Raw genomic sequence first — 17,951 nt, 5'->3', positions numbered from 1 at the left:
GTAAAAGCTCGGTTTTTCTTTTCCATGTTAAGTTGAACAAACCACTTGACTATTTTATCACTTAAGATTAGGTGTGATTATAACAAAATCTCAAAATAACAGTGGCTTGAACAAGTAAGAATTTGATTTTTCTCCTCTTCAAGATGCCCAGCAGCAGACAGTCAGGCTGGCTGCCTGTCCCATGTCAGGGGCCATGGTGCTCTACTGTGGTGTGTGGTTTTTTTTTTTCCCCAAAGTCATATCATGGTCCAAGATGACTGCTGGTTCTCTAACCTTCATGTCCAAATTCTAGACGAAGAGGAAGGAGGTTGAAAAAAGCTGTGCGTTCCATTTCTCTTTAAATCCCCTGTGCTAGACAGAACTGAATCACATAGTCTCACCTAGCTGCAAGGGAAGCTCATAAATGTAGTTTTTATTCCAGTTGTGAATGTGCCTGGTAAACATCAACGTAGTAATAGACATTGCATGTAATGAGCTATCTTCACCTCAATCATGAAGTGAATTCTGACAGTTTATCTTCTAAATATTCATATAAAACACATTTTGATTATGTTAATTCACATCTTTGCGGCAATGCATTAACATTTAATATAATCCTTATGATCAGAGTCATTATTTTTCCCCATTAGTGAGCTATCACATCTCATAAATGAGTGAAAGCATGTAACACTTAGTGCCTGAGAATGTGTCCCATAAACGTTAGCCTGACTAACACACGTTCTGTGTGTTAGCACAGAAATGGGCAGCAAGATGCACTCTTGACTGTTCTGGCGCCTTCCACTGAGCCTCTAGCACCCCTTTCTAAGCACAGACTCCCCATCTGTAACCACAATTTGTACTTCCTGCGACAACAGAATGCTTGCTTTATAAGCATCACATGTTTACTTAGAGTTAACTAGTGACAGGTGATTACCTACTAAAAGGGGTAAAAAAGATAACTCAGGAATGAAGGAAACAGCTACTCCCTCTGAGATGAACATAGAGCTCAGCATCTTCCAAAGGCCCCCTCTCTGCTGAGTTTCAGTCCTCTCCACACAGGGCTTGGCTGATGGAATAGTCAGCATTTCAGCGATGCTGAAATTTGCCAGAAGGGCTGATGGGGACAAACTTCCTAGAGGGTGAGCGCTCCCAGCCCCAGTACAAGTTTTAAGCAGCAAATTTAGAATTGCATCTTCCCTGGAGGCTGCTCTGAAACGCTCCACTTTGAAATGACCTGTCCATCTTGAGTTCCAGGACACTTTCTCTGCTCCTCTCCTGGCATCTATTCCTAGGTTCATCTTAGGTGTTCACATGCCTTCCAATTTTCTCTTGCCGCCCGGTAGTTCCATATCAGACATGAGGGCAGGACTGTGTCTCTCATATTCAATTCTGTATCCCAGGCCCTAAAACAGTAACTAACGGATATTTTTTGAATGGATGAAAGAAAGAAAAGGAAGAAGGCAACACCAAACACACACTTGCTCTTTTTAGTCCCACCTTTGACACCAGGATTCCTTTCTATCATCTGCAAAATGTAGTGCCTGAGGGACTTTAATGTGCCTTCTTCAGGCTCTCTGGACATAGTAGTTTGAAATTCCTCCAAACTGAACCTGGATCTGCACTTTCCTTTTCCTCCTGATCCTGTGCCACCTCCCCACCCCCTCCCCCTCAGGGTCAGCACCCTGGCAGGCTCAGAGGAACCCAGCTGGACCCAGAGTTTGTCCAGGTGCTACACTACCTGCCTCACATGGCTAATCCCTTAGACTCCAAAGGCTTTAATTTTGCAGAAGAGCAGTGAAGGCTTAAGAGGTCAATGGTGCTACCCCCTTCATGATCTGAACAAACAGTAAGGCAAAGGCACAGTCCCAAGTCAGTGCCACGAGGAATTAGTTGTGCCTACTATGTGCCAGTTGTTGGAGATCCCCTGTGAAGAGCTTTAGCTGGGCACCTCCTGCAAACCTTCCAGGAAAAAAATCGGGGCGAGCAGACACTCACTGTTTGGGATCGTTGATAATAAACCAGTCACACAGAAGCTATATTCTCACATAAATCTACCCTTTGCATAGTCAAACTGACACATTTCCCTAGAGGTGGCCAGGAGGCTTATGAAACTAGATAAGTTATGAAATGCAAAAAAGTATAAAAGTCTGCTCACCCTCAAGCCTGCCTCCTCACAAAGATGGAGGCTGTGAGAAGGGTCATCCCTTTGGCCCTTTTAACTGAATCATGTTTGGCGGAGTTGGATTTGACCAAGTCTGAAGGTAAGAAAATTGAACCGGGTTTTTCAAACAAAACAGGGCCATTCAAGAGGCACCTGCCAGAGACTTAAAAATTTTTTTAATGTTCTGCTGCCCTCAGTGTGGAAAAATTCACTCTTATATATACTTAGTGGAATATTAATTTAGTACCAGCTTTATTCAAGGTGATATAACAATATTTATAAAAATATAAAAAGCATAAGGAATTTTACCAGGTATATTACTTCTAAAAGTTTAATCTTTAAAGAATTAATACCAATCCTTCTCAAACTCTTCCAGAAAACAGAAAAGGAAAGAACACTTCCAAACTCATTTTACAAGGCTAGCATTACCCTGATCCCAGAGGTAGACAACATAAGAAGAAAAAGTAACAGGCCAATATCCCAGATGAACATAGATGCAAAAATCCTCAATAAAAATACCTCAATAAGGGCTTCCCTGGTGGCGCAGTGGTTGAGAGTCTGCCTGCCGATGCAGCACACACAGGTTCGTGCCCCGGTCCGGGAAGATCCCACACGCCGCGGAGCGGCTGGACCCGTGAGCCAGGGCCGCTGAGACTACGCGTCCGGAGCCTGGGCTCCGCAACGGGAGAGGCCACAGCAGTGAGAGGCCCGCGTACCGCAAAAAAAAAAAATACCTCAGTAAAAAATACCAGCAAACTGAATTCAACAGTACATAAAAAGGATCATGCACCATATCCAAGTGGAATTTATCCTTCTGATGCAAGGATGGTTCAGCATATGTAAATCAATCTATGTGAGACAACACATTAATGAATGAAGGATAAAAATCATACGGTTATCTCAATAAATGCAAGAAAGCGTTTGACAAAGTACAACATCCTTTCATGACAAAAGCTCTCAACAAATTGGGTATAGAAGGAACATATCTCAACATAATAAAGGCTATATATGACAAGCCCACAGCTAACATCATACTCAGTATGAAAAGCTGAAGGTTTTTCCTCTAAGATCAGGAACAACACAAGTATGCCCACTCTTGCCACTTTTATTCAACATAGTACTGGAAGTCTTAGCTAGAGCAATTAGGCAAGAAAAGGAAATAAAAGGCATCCAAATCAGAAAGGAAGAAATAAACTTGTCTCTGTTTGCACATTATATGATGTAATATACAGAAATCTCTCAAGACTCCACAAAAAACTGTTAGAACTAATAAATTCAGTAAAGCTGCAGGATACAAAATCAACATACAAAATTATTTGCATTCCTTACACACAAACTACCACAGAAATTAAGAAAACCCATTTACAATAGCATCGAAAAGAATAAAATATTTAGGAATAAATTTAACCAAGAAGATGAAAAATCTGTACACTGAAACCTATAAAACACTAAAGAAAGAAACACAAATAAATGGAAGAAGACACAAAAGAAGAAGAAACACAAACTAATGAAGAAGACACAAATAAATGGAAAGATATTCCCATGTTCATGGACTCGAAGAATTAATTATGTTAAAACGTCTATACTGGGCTTCCCTGGTGGTGCAGTGGTTGAGAGTCCGCCTGCTGATGCAGGGGACACAGGTTCGTGCCCTGGTCTGGGAGGATCCCACATGCTGCGAAGCGGCTGGGCCTGTGAGCCATGGCTGCTGAGCCTGCACGTCCGGAGCCTGTGCTCCGTAATGGGAGAGGCCACAACAGTGAGAGGCCCACATACCGCAAAAAAAAAAAAAAATGTCTATACTATCTCCAAGCAATATACAGATCCAATTCAATCCCTATTAAAACTCTAACAGCATTTTTCACAAAAATAGAAAAAAGAATTCTAAAATCCATGTGGAACCCCGAAAGACCCCATATAGTCAAGGCAATCTAGAGAGGAACAAAGCTGGAGGCATCATGCTTCCTGAGTTCAAACTATATTACAAAGCTGTTGTAATCAAAACAGTAAAGTATTAGCACAAAAACCAATGAAACTAATAGATAACCCAGAAATAAACATATATATATTTAATTAATTTTTGACAAAAGAGCCAAGAATAAACAGTGTGGAATGTATAACCTCTTCAATAAATGGTTTTGGGAAAACTGGATATCCACTTTCAAAAAAATGAAACTGGACACCTATCTTACAACATATACAGAAATCAACTCAAAATGTAGTAAAGAGTTGAACATAAGACCTGAAACTATAAAGGCCTAGAAGAAAACACAGGGGGTAAGCTCCTTGGCATTTGTCTTGACATTTTTTTTTTGGATATGACACCTAAAGCAACAGCAAAAAAAGCAAACAAGTAGGACTACATAAAACTAAAAAAAATTATTCACATAAAACAAGTCAAAATGAAAAGGCAACCTATTAAATGGGAGAAAAATATTTGCAAACTACACACCCAATAAGGGATTAATATTCAAAATATACAAGGAACTCATACAACTCAATAGCACAAAAACAAACAACCCAATCAAAAAATGGGCAAGGGCCTGAATAGACATTTTCCTAAATACTATATACAAATGGCCAACAGTTATATGCAAAGGTGCTCAACATTACTAATCATTAGAGAAATGCAAATCAAAACCACAGTGAGATGTCACCTCACACCTGTTAGGATGGCTATTATCAAAAAGTCAAGAGAAAAAAAAAGAATCTTATTTTAAAAAATGTCAAAAGATAACAAGTGTTGGCCAAGATGTGGAGAACAGGGGACCCTTGTACAATGTTGGTGGGAATGTAAATTGGTACGACCATTAGGGAAAACTGTATAGATGTTCCTCAAAAAATTAAAAATAGAACTACCATATGATACAATAATCCCACTTTTGGGTATACATCCAAAGGAAATAAAACCTTAAAGAGACATCTGTACTCTCATGTTCATTGCAGCATTATTCAGAGTAGTCAAGATATGGAAACAACGTACGTGTCTGTCAACAAATGAATGAATAAAACAATGTGAGATATATTTATATATATAAAATGGAATATTATCCAGCCTTTAATAGGCTATTTGTGACATGAATAAACTAGGATAACATTATGCTAAATGAAATAAGCCAGACACAGAATGACAAATACGGAATGATCTCACTTATGTGGAATACAAAAAAGTCAAATTCAATGCAACAGAGAATAGAATGGTGGCTGCTAGGGGTAGGTGTGGGGGAAATGGGGAGATATTAGTCAAAGGGTACAAACTTTCAGTTACAAGATGAATAAATTCTGGAAACCTAATATACAGCACGGTGATTACAGTTAATAGTGCATAGTATGTAACTGAATTTTGCTAAGTGAGTAGATATCAAGCGTTCTTGCTAGACACACACACACACACACACACAAATGGTAGCTGTGTGAGTGGTAGATATGTTAATCAGCTTGATTTTGGTAATCATTTCATAATGTATATGTACATTAAAACATCACGTTGTGTACCTTACATATATACAATTCTTATTTGTCAATCATACCTCAACGAATAAAATAATACTAGTAAAAGTGTTATCTTTATTAAAAACCTATAAAATACTATTTTTATAAGGCTATCACTCATCAGCCACAGAGAAGAAAAATAAGTTTTGTTCCTCTACAAGTGGAGTTACTAACCATTAGATTCCACTGTAAAGTATGTGTTTGTTCACATTCAATTAAAGTTTCTTTTTAAAACCATCGTTCTTCAGGTCCTAAGAGATTTTTACTCTTTATGAACATTATGTAGAGAAGTCATACATGTTTTTCTCCCCAGAGCTTCACACTGGGACGTAAAGTCCTGGTAGCTAACCATGATGAGAGAAATACAGTTCACTTTTAACAACATGGCTGAGTGGGGGTCTCACGTGGGTAGGGCAGGCCCACAAAGCCCTGATCCTGAAACTCGGTCCCAGTGAGGATTGCACCTGAACACTAAAAGACCAGAAAGCAAAGCATCAGAATCATCTTTGCGCACTTTAAGCAAGTAGAGACTTTGGCCTCCTAACAAGGGTGGCTGAAGTCTCCGGCCATATTGAAGCTGTTAGAAAGTCAGCTGCTTCTAGATGATGGTGACAGTCACGGCTGATAGTCACTGACTGATGGCTGTGCCCCCAGCTCGGGCTCACGGGGACATTGAGAATTTGTCTCAGGTCATACAGTTTGTAAATGGAATGACTGGGGTTAGTACCCAACTAGTCTAGTTCCAGATTCTAGGCCCTAAGACACTAAACTTCTAGTTCGGGACTTTGCTACGAATTATAATCAGCCAGGGAGCTTCCCCAAACCCAGAACTGCAGGCTAAACACAACAGAATTAGATCACAACCTCTGGGGGTGGGACCCAAGCATCAGTGGATTATTTTCAACTTTTTATTTTGAAATAAATATACACTTACAGGTGTTTTTGTTGTTGTTGTTTTGTAAGTGCCCAGGTGATCTCAGTGTGAGGCCAAGCTGAGAACAGGGCAGTGAACTACAAGACTATCTCCAGGCCTCATGAGAACTGCCCCAGTTAATCCTCTCAACAGCCCCTGGGGGTAGATGCAATCTAATCCCCAGTCAAAGAATAAGAAAGTCCAGAGAAGTCACTTAACAAGACCAAAGTCACATACTAATGGAAGTGGGAGAGGATATCAGAAGCACCTGGAGAGTTTAAAGTACAATTGCTGTGCCCTACCCCTCAATTAGCTGATTCAAATAAGGTGGGTGGGGCCTGAGAATTTGCAGAGGTTAACTTCCCAGGTGATACTGATGCTGCTGGTCAAAGAACCACACATTGAGAATCATGGCTCTACAGCATTGATATTGAATTCACTTCTCTTTACCTCTCAAAGAAATAAAAGAAGGGGGACTTTCAAATTTCCTAGAATTCTAGGGTTATTAAGAATCATATACATTATTCCTGATGTGGAAAGAGAAAGAATAAAGCATGGAAAGAGTGAGGGGAGAGGAAGATTAACAAGTAACATTTATTGGACACCTCCTGTGTGCCTGGCCTGTGCTAGTTGCTTCATGTTCAGAATATTATAAACCTCACACAAGATGGAAACTGTGATAGACCCATTTTACAGAAGGGAAAACTGAGGTTATAAAATATTAAATCACTCACCCAAAGTTATACAGCAGTTAAATGACCAAGATGGAAGAACTCAGACTTATCTATCCTTGTGTTTTTTCCTCTAAGTCATATTGGAAATATGTTCTCCAAGAACATTTGGAGAGAAAATGTCAAAATGGTAAAAAACTTAAATCCTGGGCTGCTGTCCAATGTAGGGCATAGGACTGTCCTTAAGAAGGAGGAAGTAGTGATGTGAGGAAAGGAAGGGACAACTAGGAAGATGCTGTACTTGCTTTACCTTGAGAGAGGTGGCCATAGAAGAGGCGTCACTTCTCCTTTCAACAGCCTTGGATTTCAAATGTCAAAGGGGATCAGTTCCAAGTAAGAAGGTTCTATACCAAAATCCACATGGGCACGGGGAACAGAGAATGGAAGTAAGGGGAAGGAAAGGAGTCCTGGATTCCAGGCCCATCTTCCCCACTTACTTGATAGAATGGTTGGCAAAGTGGTTCAGCTCGCCAAGCCTGTTGCTTCTTCTCGAAAGAGAAAAGATAATGAATAATGTGTGGTTTGACAATGGCGGTGGTGGCTATTAATGTCTGAGAGGTTTCAGTGAGAACAGAGGTGTCACCACTTTGTAAACTGTGATGCCAATGTGAGCAGTCGATCCCTTTGATGGTGGCTCTTCTCCAACCACAGATGTGTTCCGTTCACAGGCTTGATCCAGATGGAAAGTGTGAAAGTGAAGACATTAAGTTTTTGATAGAAACTCTACAAAGGGGTCTCTAGTTAGTGAAAATCTGCAGTAAAAATGACTGCATTCTGTTGGAATCATTTTGTTTCATCGTATTTCAAGAATTCTGACTCTGAAGAAGTCAAAGAATTGTCTTTGTCTTCTACTACTTCTCTTCTGGAACACATAGTTCTTGTTTAAAATTAAAACTTCAGGAGATACAGAAGGACACAGGGTTTTTTCCCCTCCCCCTCAAATTTTTTTTAATGTGTTAAAATAAACATAATAACCATCTTAACCATTTTTAAGTGTACAATTCAGTCGTATTAAATGCACTCATAATATTGTGCAAACATTACCCTCATCTATCTCCATAACTTTGACCTTGTGAAACTGAAACTGTATACCCATTAAACGGTGACTCCCATCACGCTCCCCCCAATGGTAGAACGGCAACTACCATTCTACTTTCTGTCTCTGTGATTTTAACTCTAAGTACTTATAAGGTGTGGCTGGCTTCTTTTTCTTAGCATAATGTTCTCAAGGTTCATTCATGTTGTAGCATGTGATAGAATTTCCTTTCTTTTCAAGGCTGACTAATCTTTCATTCTCTGTATATATCATATTTTGCTAATCCATTCATCCATGGATGGACACTTGGGTTGCTTTCACCTTTTGGCAATTGTGAAGAATGCTGATATGAACATGGGTGCACAATATCTCTTTGAGACACTGCTTTCAATTCTTTTGGGTATATACCCAGAAGTGGAACTGCTAGATCATATGGTAAATCTCTTTTTAATTTTGGGGGAAACCTCCATACTGTTTTCCATAGTGACTATACCATTTTACAGTGTACCAAAAGCGCACAAGGGTTCCAATTTCTCCACATCCTCACCACTTTCTGTTTTTTCAATAGTAGCCATCCTAATCAGTGTGAGATCATATCTCATTGTAGTCTTGATTTGCATTTCTCTAATGATTAATGACACAGAGCATCTTTTCATGTGCTTATTGGTCATTTGTGTATCTTCTTTGGAGAAACGTTTACTCAAGTCCTTTGCCCATTTTTGAATTGGGTTGTTTGTTTTGTACCGTTAGGTGTTCTCCATATATTCTGAATATTAATCCTTTATCATATATATCATTTGAAAATATTTTCTCCCATTGTGTGAGTTGCCTTTTTATTATGGATAGTGTCTTTTGATGCACAAAATTTTAAAATTTTCATGAAGTCAAATTTGTCTATTTTTTCTTCTGTTACCCATGGGTTTCATGTCATATCGAAGAAACCACTGCCAAATCCAATGTCATGAAGTTTTTGTCCTATGTTTTTTTCTGAGAGTTTTACTGTTTTAGGTTTACATTTAGGTCTTTGATCTATTTTTTTTTAATGTCATGTTAGATAACAGTCCAACTTCATTCTTTTGCATGTGGATATCTAGTTTTCCCAGAACAATTTTTTGAAAAGATTGTCCCTTTCCCATTGAATAGTCTTGGCATCCTTGTCAAAATTCATTTGACCATATACTTGAATGTTTTTCTGGGCTCTCTATTCAATTCCATTGATTTCTGCATCTGTCTCTATAACAGTACCCCATAGCTTTGATTACTATAGCTTTATTTCTTTTCTTTAAATAAATTTATTTATTTATTTTTTGGCTGCGTTGTGTCTTTGTTGCTGTGCGTGGGCTTTTTCTAGTTGCGGTGAGCAGGGGCTACTGTTCATTGCGGTGCACGGGCTGCTCGTTGCGGTGGCTTCTCTTCCTGCGGAGCATGGGCTCTAGGTGCGTGGGCTCAGTAGTTGTGGCTCACGGGCTCCAGAGTATGGGTGCAGTTGCTCCACGGCATATGGGATCTTCCCAGACCAGGGCTGGAACCCGTGTCCCTGCATTGGCAGGCAGATTCTTAACCCCTGAGCTACCAGAGAAGTCCTGCCATCAGGTCTTTTTCAACACACACACACACACAAAGACAGATACATAGGTGATAGATAGGCAGAAATAATGGAATTTAGATCTTCAGAACTTGGAAAGATTAACAAGATGAAAGAGAAATTAATGCTCATCTGAATTATTTTTAGTATTATAATCACAGAATGTTATAAAATTTACTTTATTATTTTACAAAACGTGTACAAATTACGATAAAACATTTCTATAACTACAGCCATAATTACTAGATTTTTAAAGTGTATTTTAATTTTTATAAAGAAGGCCCTATTTGTGTTTTCTGGTGTTTTAACTTTTTTTAAAAAACATTTTCATTGTTTGCAACAGAAACCAGGAAAATTAATTCATTTGTGCTGTATTTTGGTAATAAACAGAATGTCATCAATCTACAAAATATATGTGGCATTCTAAAAAAAAAAGAGGTGGAATATTTCTTTTAAAGTGGTTTCATGGTTTTCTAAAGCTAATGGATTTTTTTTTCTTTTTTTAAAATATATCTCGCTAGAGTGCAAGGGGAGCATTCAAATCTGGCCATTCACTCTATGTAATTAGGAATGGATCCTAGAAAAAAAAAGTCAAATAATATGAGTTTAAAGAATTTTTCTTTTTGAATTTTATTTATTTTTTTATACAGGTCCTTATTAGTCATCAACTTTAGACATATTAGTGTATACATGTCAATCCCAATCTCCCAGTTCATCCCCCCCACCCCCCCGCTGCTTTCCCCCCTTGGTGTCCATACGTTTGTTCTCTACATCTGTGTCTCAACTTCTGCCCTGCAAACCAGTTCATCTGTACCATTTTTTCAGGTTCCACATATATGCGTTAATATACGATATTTGTTTTTCTCTTTCTGACTTACTTCACTCTGTATAACAGTCTCTAGATCCATCCACGTCTCAACAAATGACCCAATTTCGTTCCTTTTTATGGCTGAGTAATGCTCCATTGTATATACGTACCACATCTTCTTTATCCATTTGTCTGTCAATGGGCATTTAGGTTGCTTCCATGACCTGGCTATTGTAAATAGTGCTGCAATGAACATGGGGTGCATGTGTCTTTTTGAATTATGGTTTTCTCTGGGTAGATGCCTAGAAGTGGGATTGCTGGGTCATATGGTAATTCTATTTTTAGTTCTTTAAGGAACCTCCATACTGTTCTCCATAGTGGCTGTATCAATTTACATTCCCACCAACAGTGCAAGAAGGCTCCCTTTCCTCCACACCCTCTCCAGCATTTGTTGTTTGCAGATTTTCTGACGATGCCCATTCTAACTGGTGTGAGGTGATACCTCATTGTACTTTTGATTTGCATTTCTCTAATAATTAGTGATGTTGAGCAGCTTTTCATGTGCTTCTTGGCCATCTGTATGTCTTCTTTGGAGAAATGTCTATTTAGGTCTTCTGCCCATTTCTGGATTGGGTTGTTTGGTTTTTAAATATTGAGCTGTGTGAGCTGTTTATATATTTTGGAGATTAATCCTTTGTCCATTGATTTGTTTGCAAATATTTTCTCCCATTCAGAGGATTGTCTTTTCGTCTTGTTTATGGTTTCCTTTGTTCTGCAAAAGCTTTTAAGTTTCATTAGGTCCCATTTGTTTATTTTTGTTTTTATTTCCATTACTCTAGGAGGTGGATCAAAAAAGATCTTGCTGTGATTTGTGTCAAAGAGTGTTCTTCTTGTGTTTTCCTCTAAGAGTTTTATAATGTCCGGTCTTACATTTAGGTCTCTAATCCATTTTGAATTTGTTTTTGTGTATGGTGTTAGGGAGTGTTCTAATTTCATTCTTTTACATGTAGCTGTCCAGTTTTCCCAGCACCCCTTTTTTTTTTGCGGTACGTGGGCCTCTCACTGTTGTGGCCTCTCCCGTTGTGGAGCACAGGCTCTGGATGCGCAGGCTCAGCGGCCATGGCTCATGGGCCTAGCCACTCTGCGGCATGTGGGATCTTCCCAGACCGGGGCATGAACCCATGCCCCCTGCATCGGCAGGTGGACTCTCAACCACTGCGCTACCAGGGAAGCCACCAGCACCACTTACTGAAGAGACTGACTTTTCTCTTTGCCACCTTTGTCATAGATTAGTTGACCACAGGTGCATGGGTTTATCTCTGGGCTTTCTATCTTGTTCCATTGATCTATGTTTCCGTTTTTGTACCAGTACCATATTGTCTTGATTACTGTAGCTTTGTAGTATACTCTGAAGTCAGGGACTCTGATTCCTCTACCTCCACTTTTTGCCCTCAAGACTACTTTAGCTATTCGGGTTCTTCTTTGTCTCCATAAAAATTTTAAGATTTTTTGTTCTAGTTCTGTAAAAAATGCCATTGGTAATTTGATAGGGATTGCATTGAATCTGTAGATTGCTTTGGGTAGTATAGTCATTTTCACAATATTGATTCTTCCAATCCAGGAACATGGTATATCTCTCCATCTGTTGGTATCATCTTTAATTTCTTTCATCAGTGTCTTATAGTTTTCTACATACAGGTCTTTTGTCTCCCTATGTAGGTTTATTCCTAGGTATTTTGTTCTTTTTGTTGCAATGGTAAATGGGAGTGTTTCCTTAATTTCTCTTTCAGATTTTTCAATGTTGGTGTATAGGAATGCTAGAGATTTCTATGCATTAATTTTGTATCCTGCAACTTTACCAAATTCATTGTTTCGCTCTAGTAGTTTTCTGGTGGCATCTTTAGGATTCTCTATGTATAGTATCATGTCATCTGCAAACAGTGACAGTTTTACTTCTTTTCCAATTTGTATTCCTTTTATTTCTTTTTCTTCTCTGATTGCCATGACTAGGACTTCCAAAACTATGTTGAATAATAGGGGTGAGAGTGGACATCCTTGTCTTTTTCCTGATCTTAGAGGAAATCCTTTCAGTTTATCACCATTGAGAATGATGTTTGCTGTGGGTTTGTTGTATATGGCCTTTATTATGTTGAGGTAGGTTCCCTCTATGCCCACTTTCTGGAGAGTTTTTATCATAAATTAGTGTTGAATTTTGTCAGAAGCTTTTTCTGCATCTATTGAGATGGTCATATGATTTTTCTTCTTCAATTTGTTAATATGGTGTACCACATTGATTGATTTGCGTATATTGAAGAATCCTTGCATCCCTGGGATAAATCCCACTTGATCATGGTGAATGATCCTTTTAATGTGTTGTTGGATTCTGTTTGCTAGTATTTTGTTCAGGATTTTTGCATCTATAGTCATCAGTGATATTGGTCTGTAGTTTTCTTCTTTTGTAGTATCTTTGTCTGGTTTTGGTATCTGGGTGTTGGTGGCCTCGTAGAATGAGTTTGGGAGTGTTCCTTCCTCTGCAATTTTTTGGAAGAGTTTGAGACGGATGGGTGTTAGCTCTTCTCTAAATGTTTGATAGAATTCACCTGTGAAGCCATCTGGTCCTGGACTTTTGTTTGTTGGAAGAATTTTTATTTATTTATTTATTTTTTTGCGGTACGCGGGCCTCTCACTGCTGTGGCCTCTCCCGTTGCAGAGCACAGGCTCCGGACACGCAGGCTCAGCGGCCATGGCTCACAGGCCCAGCCGCTCCGTGGCATGTGGGATCCTCCCGGACCGGGGCACGAACCCGTATCCCCTGCATCGGCAGGCGGACTCTCAAGCACTGTGCCACCAGGGAAGCCCCTGTTAGAAGATTTTTAATGACAGTTTCAATTTCATTACTTGTGATTGGTCTGCTCATATTTTCTATTTCTTCCTGGTTCAGTCTTGGAAGGTTATACCTTTTTAAGAATTTGTCCATTTCTTCCAGGTTGTCCATTTTATTGGCATAGAGTTGCTTGTAGTAGTCTCTTAGGATGCTTTGTATTTCTGCAATGTCTGTTGTAACTTCTCCTTTTCCATTTCTAATTTTGTTGATTTGAGTCCTCTCCCTCTTTTTCTTGATGAGTCTGGCTAATGGTTTATCAATTTTGTTTATCTTCTCAAAGAACCAGCTTTTAGTTTTATTGATCTTTTCTACTGTTTTGTTTCTATTTCATTTATTTCTGCTCTGAGCTTTATGATTTCTTTCCTTCTGCTAACTTTGGGTTTTGTTTTTTCTTCTTCCTCTAGTTCTTTTAGGTGTAAGGTTACATTGTTTATTTGAGATTTTTCTTGATTTTTGAGGTAGGCTTGTATAGGTATAAACTTCCCTCTTAGAACTGCTTTTGCTGCATCCCATAGGTTTTGGATCATCGTGTTTTCACTGTCGTTTGTCTCTAGGTATTTCTGATATCCCCTTTGATTTCTTCAGTGATCTCTTGGTTACTTAGTAATGTATTCTTTAGCCTCCATGTGTTTGTGTTTTTTACGGTTTTTTCCCTGTAATTCATTTCTAGTCTTATAGTGTTGTGGTCAGAAAAGATGCTTGATACAATTTCAATTTTCTTAAATTTACAGTGGCTTGATTTGTGACCCAAGATGTGATCTATCCTGAAGAATGTTCCGTGCGCACTTGAGAAGAAAGTGTAATCTGCTGTTTTTGGATGGAATGTCCTATAAATATCCATTAAATCTATCTGCTCTATTGTGTCATTTAAAGCTTCTGTTTCCTTATTTATTTTCATTTTGAATTATCTGTCCATTGGTGTAAGTGAGGTGTTAAAGTCCCCCACTATTATTGTGTTACTGTCGATTTCCTCTTTTATAGCTGTTAGCAGTTGCCTTATGTATTGAGGTGCTCCTATGTTGGGTGCATATATATTTATAATTGTTATATCTTCTTCTTGGATTGATCCCTTGATCATTATGTAGTGTCCTTCCTTGTCTCTTTTTATTTTAAAGTCTATTTTATCTGATATGAGTATTGCTACTCCAACTTTCTTTTGATTTCCATTTCCATGGAATATCTTTTTCCATCCCCTCACTTTCAGTCTGTATGTGTCCCTAGGTCTGAAGTGGGTCTCCTGTAGACAGCATATAGATGGGTCTTGTTTTTGTATCCATTCAGCAAGCCTGTGTCTTTTGGCTGGAGCATTTAATCCATTCACGTTTAAGGTAATTATCGATATGTGTGTTCCTAAGGCCATTTTCTTAATTGCTTTGGGTTTGTTTTTGTAGGTCCTTTACTTCTCTTGTGTTTCCCACTCATAGAAGTTCCTTTAGCATTTGTTGTAGAGCTGGTTTGGTGGTGCTGAATTCTCTTAGCTTTTGCTTGTATGTAAAGCTTTTGATTTCTCCATCGAATCTGAATGAGATTCTTGCCAGTTAGAGTAATCTTGGCTGCAATTTCTTCCCTTTCATCACTTTAAACATGTCATGCCACTCCCTTTCGGCTTGTAGAGTTTCTGCTGAGAAATCAGCTGTTAACCTTATGGGAGTTCCCTTGTATGTTTTGTTGTTTTTCCCTTGCTGCTTTCAATAATTTTTCTTCGTCTTTAATTTTTGCCAATTTGATTACTATGTGTCTCAGTGCGTTTTCCTTGGGTTTATCCTGTATGGGTCTCTCTGCGCTTCCTGGACTTCGGTGGCTATTTCCTTTCCCATGTTAGGGAAGTTTTCGACTATAATCTCTTCAAATATTTTCTCGGGTCCTTTCTCTCTCTCCTCCTTCTGGGACCTCTATAATGTGCATGTTGTTGCATTTAATGTTGTCCCAGAGGTCTCTTAGGCTGTCTTCATTTCTTTTCATTCTTTTTCCTTTCTTCTGTTCTGCAGCAGTGAATTCCACCATTCTGTCTTCCAGGTCACTTATCCGTTCTTCTGCCTCAGTTATTCTGCTATTGATTCCTTCTAGTGTAGTTTTCATTTCAGTTATTGTATTGTTCATCTGTTTGTTTGTTCTTTCATTCTTCTAGGTCTTTGTTAAACACTTCTTGCATCTTTTCAATCTTTGCCTCCATTCTTTTTCTGAGGTCCTGGATCATCTTCACTATCATTATTCTGAATTCTTTTTCTGGAAGGTTGCCTATCTCCACTTCATTTAGTTGTTTTTCTGGGGTTTTATCTTGTTCCTTCATCTGGTACATAGCCCTCTGCCTTTTCATCTTGTCTTTCTGTGAAAGTGGTTTTCGTTCCACAGGCTGCAGGATTGTAGTTCTTCTTGCTTCTGCTGTCTGCCCTCTGGTGGATGAGGCTATCTAAGAGGCTTGTGCAAGTTTCCTGATGGGAGGGACTGGTGGTGGGTAGAGCTGACTGTTTAAGCTAATGGATTTTAACTGGACCACCATACTGCACATTAATAATGGCAAGCAGGTGAGGAAAAGTATTCAAATTCTAATATAGGTATCATTTTTTAAATTAATTCATGTGGACTCAGAAATTCAGGCTTAGGGGAATTTTGCTATCTTGCAAATCCAAAGTCTTAGCTTACGTTAGTCTGAACTGAAGACTTTGTCTCTTTAGAGAGATTTTGGCTTCTACAAACTGGAAAATTTAATTGAAGAATATTTTGTATCATCTCTTTTCAATATTGTACCTTTATACATCTTTTTGACATGACCATATTTCTGTTTCAGATGTAATCAAGATGAGACTTGTAAGATGAATCATGTATCTGGAAGGAGGCATTTTGTAAATCAACAGACTACAACCACCAGAAGCTGTAAAACTTAACTAAAGGGTTCAGCTTGCAGTGAGACAGATTTCTCCTGAACAACAAAGGAAATACTATCTTACAGCTATGTATGTTGTGAATGTCCCATAAATTAGAAAAGACTAGAAAAATATGCAAATTTTCAAGTGGCTATAGTGACAGTATGTTCTATATACTGTGTCACCTTTGTAGTATGATACAAATTAACAAAGAGTATACAAATTAGCCCTCATTTTAACGAACTGACCAAAATATCAATTGTGAAACACCCTTTTTCATAAAAATACAGCATTTTAAGCAAAGATTAGTTGAAAATTAAAAATTTGTATTTACTTAGACAAGTAGTTTCCAGAGTGGATACATTTATTTTTTAAATGCAAATACATCACCCTTCAACACATATACAATAGTTATAATTTCCAAAAATTAAGTCTGCCTGAGAGAATTGCAATCTCCTTGATTCATATGCCTAACCCTTCAAAGCAGAACCTCAGAATTTCACACTTTAAACATATAGAAGAAGGTTCTGGAAAGAGGAACCTGTATCATCTCAGAAAGGGAAATAGTTCCTTATATTTTCTGGGTTGACTGAGATAAAACAAGATGACGTCTCTCATTTTACATCAAACATTAAATCTAAAATAATATTCCTAACAGGGAATAGGCTAGTTGTGATTTTTACTTCCCTATGTACTGCTACACTGTACTGAAACAAATAATATTAACCTCAGTGTAAACTCATTTTACACATGCCAAACACTGCACCTTGTTCATTAACTGAGAAGAACAATACAAAATGTAAACTAGTGATTTGAATTAAAGGTCTTAAGTATCCAATTTTCCAAAAGCAATTGATCAGAAAAAGAAAAATTATCAAATACTCTAAGCGTTATTTTTCAGACGCCTAAGACTATAAAGTCTTTGTATAAATAAAAAATGTACTTCTATGAAACACATACAATACGAACTAATGAACTGCTTTAGAAATCCTTAAAATCTTAAACAGTTAATCCAGAAGTTTACATAAATTTCACTGAGAGTGAAAAATATTGCAAACAAAAATAACTTATGATCCTATCATGTTAACTCAGTGTACAGTACTGGATTCATGAGTGCAGTAAAAATGAACAGTGAGGTCACGTTAAGTAAGTGGTAATATTTCAAAGGACATTAAATACCTGCTTTTCATAAACTTTTTTGGGGGGTTCGGCTTTGTAATAAATATGTAATAAATATCTGTAGTACTTTGAACATGTTCAGTGCTATCTTTCTCCATTTGAAAGTCTTTCTCCAGAGTCATAATGTCTTAGAGGCATGCCAGAGGGTGGGGAGTTGGGACTTTGCAGCAAGTCCACTAACAAAGCAATCTTATTATCTATGTGCTCCTGGAGTTTATATATTCGCTGATCAATGTAGTCCATAAGTTTCTTTTCCATCAGTTCCATATTTTTAGAAAGAATCTTTTCCAAGTAGGAACAAATGGATTGCTCTTCCATT

The 17,951-nt window shown here is 38.2% G+C and overlaps 1 protein-coding gene across 1 annotated transcript in view; it reads right to left on the bottom strand.

Annotated features, from left to right (window-relative positions):
* The window catches only part of LOC111172232 (ATPase PAAT-like), a 58,366-nt gene that overhangs the window by 26,329 nt on the left and 14,086 nt on the right, over positions 1–17,951 (bottom strand). The window contains exon 6 of the mRNA XM_089898301.1: positions 1–17,951. This exon is cut by the window's left edge and continues 26,329 nt beyond it. Coding sequence (XP_089754427.1) covers positions 17,717–17,951 — 235 coding nt within the window. The 3' untranslated portion in view covers positions 1–17,716.

This window comes from Delphinapterus leucas, chromosome 16, assembly GCF_059928025.1.
Source record: "Delphinapterus leucas isolate spDelLeu-1000000601 "Yukka" chromosome 16, BTC_Dleu_Yukka2, whole genome shotgun sequence".
NCBI lineage: Eukaryota > Metazoa > Chordata > Mammalia > Artiodactyla > Monodontidae > Delphinapterus > Delphinapterus leucas.
Note: the sequence above shows the minus strand (reverse complement) of the source record. Positions and strands in the feature narration are given on the sequence as shown.